Source organism: Citrus clementina, unplaced genomic scaffold (assembly GCF_000493195.1).
Source record: "Citrus clementina cultivar Clemenules unplaced genomic scaffold, Citrus_clementina_v1.0 scaffold_7, whole genome shotgun sequence".
NCBI lineage: Eukaryota > Viridiplantae > Streptophyta > Magnoliopsida > Sapindales > Rutaceae > Citrus > Citrus x clementina.
This window is the reverse complement of record NW_006262075.1, coordinates 19,687,787-19,695,966: the sequence shown is the minus strand read 5'-3', so window position 1 is coordinate 19,695,966 and position 8,180 is coordinate 19,687,787. Positions and strand designations below refer to the sequence as shown.

At 32.8% G+C, this 8,180-nt stretch overlaps 1 protein-coding gene across 1 annotated transcript; it reads left to right on the top strand.

Annotated features, from left to right (window-relative positions):
• Window positions 1-5,816: 5,816 nt before the first annotated feature.
• LOC18037047 (cytochrome P450 CYP82D47) lies at window positions 5,817-7,522 on the top strand. Its single transcript, XM_006428040.2, has 2 exons — window positions 5,817-6,782; window positions 6,871-7,522. Exons 1-2 carry the CDS (start codon window positions 5,838-5,840, stop codon window positions 7,492-7,494), a joined length of 1,569 nt encoding a protein of 522 aa, XP_006428103.2. The 5' UTR covers window positions 5,817-5,837; the 3' UTR covers window positions 7,495-7,522.
• The last annotated feature ends 658 nt before the right edge of the window (window positions 7,523-8,180 follow it).

The window sequence follows — 8,180 nt, the reverse complement described above, 5'->3', positions numbered from 1 at the left end:
TATTACTAGGGATACTCTTGATTTGTTTGTGGAAGAGAAGACTAAGTTAAAGAGCTTATTGGTCGGGAATAAGCAAAGAGTGTCTTTGACCATCGATATTTGGATTTTTATTATAACAGCTAGCTATATGGTCTTCACAACTCACTTTATTGACACAGATTGGAGCTTACATAGAAGAATTATTAGTTTTAATATCGTTAATGATCATACATCAGAGACGATTGGCAAGAAACTTAAAAAAATGTTTGATTGATTGGGGTATAGAGCCAGTCTTTGCAGTAACTGTAGACAATGTAAGTGCAAATGAGGGTGCCGTTAGGTATTTAAAGGATAGATTGAGCACGTGGAGAGATGATTCTTTAGTGTTGAATGGGGATTATATGCATGTCTGTTGTTGTGCACACATTTTGAATTTGATAGTTAATGAAGGGTTGAAAGAAATGGATGCGAGTATAGTTAGTGTTCGTAATGCCATGAAGTACGTGAGATCTTCCACTGCAAGGATGCAAGCATTTCAAATTTGTGTGAATCAAGAGAAGATTAATTGCAAGGGAAGTGTGATTTTAGATTGTCCTACAAGGTGGAATTCCACTTATATGTTGAGTACGGCATTGAAGTTTAAGTCAGCATTTGATCGAATGGCAAATGAATATAAGTTTTATGATGCATATTTCCGTGAGAAAGAAAATGGGGAAAAAAAAAGGATAGGACCACCATTAAATAGTGATTGGGAAAGTGCTCGCCGCATTTGTAAATTTTTGAAGACTTTTTATGATGCTACTTTGCAATTTTCTTCCTCTTTGAAGGTAATATCAAATTTTTGCTAGAATTTAGTTTGTCAAATTAATTATTCTTTGGCTTTAATATCTAATAGCAATTTTTATTTTTTTTTAGTTGACATTAAATCTTTGCTACAATTTGATATGTCAAATTGAATCTACTTTGAAATCCTTGTGTAAGAGCAATGATTCTGATTTGAGTGCCATGGCAACTAAAATGAAGGACAAATTTGACAAGTATTGGGAGGGCACAATCAAGATAAACAAGATGTTAATTGTTGCTTGTGTACTTGATCCACGAGGCAAAATGAAATTCGCAACACATTGCTTCGAGGAATTGTATGGCCAGGATAGTGGCAAATGTAGTGAGATGAAAGAAATGGTAAAAGACTTGTTTGTTAAACTTTTTGAGTCTTATAGTGCACGGTACTCTAAACCCAGTGGAGTTGGAAGTGCAAGTGCAAGCAAAAGTGCAAGTGCGAGCCAACATTTTGGGAGTGGTTGTGGTTTGACTTCTTGAGAGTTGGATGATATTGATGATGTTGCGATCGAGGACCCTTTTCTCCTAATTTAGTAAGAAAGTTACTGTTAGTGAAGATAATGCGGAATTATTAAATGAATTGGAGCTATACTTGATGGAGAAGACTGAAAAAATTGCACCAAAAAATAATTTGGGAGCTAAATTTGATATTTTGTTATGGTGGAGGGTGAATAGTTCGAATTATCCGATCTTGGCAAATATAGCAGGAGATGTCATCGTTGTTCCAGTGTCTACTGTTGCATCGGAGTCCGCCTTTAGTACCGGAGGTAGCATACTAGATCAATATAGAAGCTCATTAACTCCGGACATGGTTGAAGCATTAATATTGACACAAAATTGGTTGCGATCATCTCTTTTCTTGGATGCGACAACAAATCTTAATCAGTTAGTTCAAGAAAATGAGTTCATGGACCAACTTTCAGAAGGTACGTTGTGTCAATTTAAATTTAAGTTTATTTTTAGTAGTTTTGGACAATTTTAATTTGTTTTAACTTTTGTTTATTTAGAGTTTCGTAAATCAACAACTGCGGACCATTTTGGTTTTGGTGTTCTACATTGAGTCATTGAGACTTTGGTTTAATATGAAGAATAATAGGTAATGAAGTTAATTTTTTTTTTGCTAGTTAGTAAATGTGATTATATTTATATATGTCATAGCATATATTTTAATTTATTCTATTTAATTGTTGGTGCTTGGTTAATGATTTATTTTGACTTGGAGATATAATATAGGCATTGTGGATGTGGAAAGATGAAGAGGTGGCGATAGAAAGAGTGCTTTGTTGGCCATGGAAGTTTGAAGTTTCTTTTGTAATATGTATTGGATTTTTAAATTATTGTTGGATTTTATGATGTTAATTTACTATTGTTAATTTTGTTATGTTATTTATTGTGTGGATTTCTAGATTTTTTTTTGGATTTTATTATGTTAATCTACTATTGTTAGATTTTTTATGTTTATTATTTGTGGATTTAATAGACTAAGGATTATTGATTTATTGTTGTTTTAATAGTGTATTACCATTATATCATTTTATTAAATAATGAATATATAGGTTGAAACCAAACCAAATTACCGAACTGAACCAAATCAGTTCAGTTTTATAATTTGGTTCAAAAATTCATGAACCATTTGGTTTCAGTTTGATTCAGTTCGAGGCCTGAACCGAACCAAACCTAATAGTGCCCACCCCTACTTGTTAGGGGTGGAAATAATACCCGTCCGGTCCGGACCTTGACCGCACCCGGGCATTTTAGGTCAGGTATGAAGCCGGGCCGGTCTTAAGCATCACTTGATAAACCAAGAACTCAAATTTTATTAAAAAAATATTATAAAATATATATTATTTTAAATATTTATATTTATTTGACTCATTTATTATACATATATAAAGTTTTAAACACTTAAAGTTCATATTTTCATGTCAAATTTTATTAAAATAAATTTAAAATTTATAAAATTACTAAAAAATAAAAAATATACACATATAATATTAAAAAATATAAAATCTGGGTACCCGAATTAAAGTCCGGCACAACCCGGCCCAGACATATATTGCATCCGGGTCGAGTCCGATCATTGTGATACCCAAAGTTTTGCCAACTCTAGCCCTGGTTAAGGGCTTTTGCAAAAAGGCCGGGCTTTAATTTATAAATTAAAAAATTTTAAAAAAAATAAAATATTCTTTTTCATTGAAAGAGTTGAATCCCTCATTCCATTTTGAATTAACATCCTTTTTAATAAACATGAGTCTTGAGCTTCTGCATAAATTACAATACATAAACGTAGTTAATATCTAAAATATAAATAATTTTAATTTACAATAATAAATAATAAAAAGAAGAGAAAAAGAAATACAAATATTTGCTTAGAGGTGACCGGCCAAGTCCATTCAAGGGAGCAATTAATATTTTTTTGTTTAATAATAATAATCATCTTAATTTAAGTGTTTTCGTTAACTTATAGTTTAATTAAAAATTTATTTAACAAAATTATGGAAGGCCCAAGCCCTGCCCAGATCCGCTCAAATTGAATGGGCTTTCCAGGGCTTGGACCAAGTATCAATTCTATGGGCTGGGCCTAGGCTTTGAGAAAGCCCAGCCCAAACCAACAAATTACCAACCCTATAATTAGGTGACTAGTTTCAGAGTTAACGTCTGTTAGCATTTGCGTTAACGGTTTTAATTTTAATAGAGCTTTCGGTTTTTGTGTAGGGAGACACATAATCCAAATTTAATTAAATGGACTGGATTTATTAGATACTAGATAGGCCTTAAAATGGAGTTGGAGCGAATCTAGAATTTTGATGAATGGACCCAAGACCGGAGGTAGATACGTGGATATGATAAGGCCCGGTTCAAGATTCATATCCAATAATATTCCTTTAATTTTATTTTTTTAAATCAATTACAGTAATAATAATTTACTCCAAAATATTTACATATCAATTTAAGAGAGGCCATATTTCTTCATCACATCTTCGCCAGCTGCCGCTCGTCACTCACTCGCGGTTCGAGCTGTCAGGGTCAGGCATAGTAATTTTGAAAATTATCTGTCTCTTCTGGCACGTGCTGGATGCGTGAGATTGGAAATTTGGAATCACCTTGCAATAAATTCAAAGTGCTCTTCCTGACTCTTACTTTTCGATTGCTGGGTGCTTAGATATGTATTTATGAAGTTGCTTTCTTTACTAACACTTATCCAAAATTGTTAGGTTTAGACTTTTCTTTTCACTGTTCTAAAGACGTGCTTTGTATTTTATAATAGCAATTAGTTATTCTCTGATTAATTTGACGTGCATGGTTGGTTACTTGGTTTGATAGTTGGATGTAATTAACAATTTAATTGATTGGGAGGAAAAAAAATTAAAACGAAGCCTAGGTAGTCATTCAATGTACAGTTGCTAGTTAATTCAGGTGGAAATTATAAAATCTAGTAAAATCAGATGAAAATTGTAAAATCTAATAAAATTAAGTGAAAATAAAAATAAAATTGCTGTAACTATAATGTTCGAACCGAACTGAACTGAATTAAATTAAATTTAATTTCATAATACAGTAGAACCTCCAATAGAAATATTCTATATAAGAATAGCTTGTTCATAGTAATAAAAAATTGTGATTCCAATTTGCGACCAGTTATAATTAAAAATAAACTCCACATTGTAATAAGTTATATTCTTTGTAAGTTCCGTCTTAATAAACTTACCTCTACATAATAATAATATTTCAAAAATATATGCCATGTTACATTAAATAATTAAGATGGAACAAAATATCTTTCTAAAGTTGCTTGTGACAATGATTTGTTCTTTAAAGTTACAACTACATTTTTCAACTTGCGGGTATATATTAATTGGTTAACATAGACACTTAGTAATTGGTCAGCATACACACTTAATAATTGGTCAATAAAATAATTAATTTATTAATGTATATATATTAAATTTGACTCACTTATTAATTTATTAATACATGACATTATTTACCTCTATATCACTTGCATTAGGGATAATTAAGCAAAGACAATAATTTTTGTACTATACATCTATTGAATTATAACATTTTTATAGGAATAAATTTCTCAATTCCCAACAATATGACTATATAGAAGTTTTAGTGTATTTCGGTACAATTCAAAAATTCGATTTGATTTAAGTTCTATTCTTAAGAACCGAACCTTATGGTGCCTACCCCTAGGTACTTGTACATGAATGATAAGATCTAGTTCAAGATTCCTACCCAATATTCCTTTAATTTTATTTTTTAAATTAATAATAGTAATAATAATTTACTCTAAAATATTTTGATATCAATTAAGAAAGACTATATTTCTTCATCTCATCATCAATAGAAAGAAATGCCAACCAACTCAATTTGAAATTAATTATTTTTCTCAATATTAATTTATCATCATTGTTTCAATGGTTAACAATAGGGTAACGTTTGATAGTCATTCAGTCAAAGAATGAGCAAAAATTATCCTTCATAATTCACATTTATAACCTAACAGAAAAAAAACAAAAATGCAAGACTTTGGTTCCTGAGTCATGAAATTGGATAGGAAAATGAAAAATAAAATGACTTGGTCATCGAAATTTTATGTTAGCCATGGGTCAAAGTAGTAAACCGGCATTTTCTATGACTTTAGAAGCTTCCCTTGGTTTCACAAAGCAACAAACTGACTGGAAAAGTAAAAGTGTTTGAATTTTGTTATATCTTAGACGAGTCTCTTCCTAGGTATGGGAATTATTTGTAAATATTTTGTTTGATTTATAAGCTTGTCCTTAATAGTACAATTACTTTATAAGTACTTTAGTTATATAAAATTTTATTAAAATAAGTGTTTAAGGGTATATTACCAATTTTGTAATTATCTTATAATCATTGACTAGACGAAACTTTGACTGCAGACCTTACGCTACATGCTCTTAAATTATATCTATGTACCAGACATTGATTTGAAGTAACCTCTTCATTCAGATCAGAGTCCCAGAGCCAGCAAAAAGCAATTAGAAATGGCCATTCTTCTTACACTAGAATCAACTGTTCTTGCAATAATTTCAGGTTTTGTAATATTTCTCTCACTTTTACTCTTGATTTCACTAAATGGGCGAACAAAAAAGACACAAGCTCCTCATCAAGCACCAGTAGCTGCGGGAGCATGGCCTTTGATTGGCCATTTACATCTCTTCGGAGGGCAAGAGCCAACTCATAGACTTTTGGGCGACGTGGCTGATAAATACGGTCCAATATTCACTATGAAAATGGGCTTGAAACGAGCTTTAGTGGTCAGCAATTGGGAAATTGCTAAAGAATGTTTCACCACCAACGACAAAGCCTTTGCAAGTCGCCCCAGATCAATGGCCATGGATCTCTTAGGGTACAATTTTTTGGTCATTGGTGCCAGCCCATACGGCAACTACTGGCGAGAGTCTCGTAAGATGGCCACCATTGAGCTTTTATCAAACAATCAACTTCAGAAGCTGAAACATGTACGAGAGTCTGAAGTGAAGGCTTCCATCAAAGGGTTATTCGAGAATTGCAAAAGGAGCAGTTCACATAAGGTTTCAGTGGAGATGAAGCACTGGATTGAGGGCATTGTACTTGATATTATCATGAGAATAATTGCAGGAAAACGTTACACTTCACAAGACAGTTCTGATTTTCAAGAGCATGCGACCAACTTTTTTGACTTGTGTGGTAAGTTTGTGGTGTCTGACGCTTTACCGTTTCTGAGATGGCTGGATATCGGCGGATACGAGAAATTAATGAAGAAGACAGCTAAAGAATTTGACCTCGTTTTCCAAGGATGGTTGGATGAGCATAAGAGCAAAAGAGGTTCTAGCGAGGTTAAGGGAGATGAAGACTTTATGTATGTGATGCTGTCCTTGTTTGATGACAAAGCAAAGCAGCTTCCTGATGGCGATGACACTGACACTGTTATTAAAGCTATATGCCTGGTATTGTCCTGAAAAAAATTGTTGATAACATGTCAATTGGCAAAGAGCTATTTTATATGCATAATCGATCTGACTCCTACTTTTGCAGTCTCTAATCTTAGCAGCTTCAGACACTACCGCAGTAACATTGACATGGGCTATCGCCCTACTTCTCAACAACCGCGATGTTCTAAAGAAGGCTCAAAATGAACTAGACGCTCAAGTTGGTACAAATAGACAAGTGAATGAATCAGACATGAAAAATTTAGCTTATTTGCAGGTCATCCTCAAGGAGACACTGCGTTTGTACCCCGCTGGGCCACTTTTAGTACCTCACGAGTCTATCGAAGACTGCACCATCAGAGGTTATCATGTCCCTGCAGGCACACAACTTATTGTTAATGCTTGGAAGGTTCAGCGTGATCCGGGAGTTTGGGAGGAGCCTTGTAAATTTCTGCCAGAAAGATTTCTTAAAAAATACAAGGACGTTGATCTGAAGGGACAGAATTTTGAATTTATACCATTTGGCAGTGGTAGAAGAATGTGTCCTGGAATTTCATTTGCCTTTCAAGTTATGCCACTAATACTTGCTTCATTACTACATGGGTTTGATTTTGCAACCCCATCAGATGCACCAGTTGACATGGAAGAGGCAAAATCCTTGACCTATGCTAAAGCTACTCCACTTGAAGTGCTTCTTACTCCACGCCTTTCTGCTTCTTTATATGATTAATTTGGCTTTTGTAATACTGAATGTATGTTTTTGTATCACCAATAAGAAGTGATTAGATGTGATAATGTCTATTACCCTGAGGGTTTAGTTTTTTTTTTTTTTTCCCAGAATATAAGTTGTTGTGCTATCAATAAGAAGCGATTAGATGTGTGTTTATTTATATATTTATAGAACATTATGCTAAGTTATAATTTGTAGTTAAGGTCTCCATCTTTATGGGAAAAAAGTTTTATATTTATCTTATTAAAGCGCGGGTCCAGATTTAAAAAAAAAAAAGATGCAGGGCAGGATATGCTATCCTAACTCATTTTGTTTGCACCAAACATAAAATTAGATTAATGTTTGTAAAAACAATTTAGTCCCCAGCTTTTTATCCCTCAAGGTAATTAATTAAACTAAAAGTTTATCAATGCAACTATTCATAGTTAATTAGTTTCTCATTAATTTTTTTTACAGTGATAAAAATTTCAGCTTACCAGCCCTCTTCGTAAATTGACGTACTTCAATTTATCAAGTGAACTTGAGTGATGCAGATCAAGCAATTAATTAAAAGGTAAAAGCTCATTTAGTCCCTATATTTTAAGATTAGTGTTTATTTAATCCCTATATTTTTAAAAATGTCTCGAAACATCCCTGCTGTTAAAGTATCGATACCTCTACCGTTACTTTTTATTAATTTTTGACTT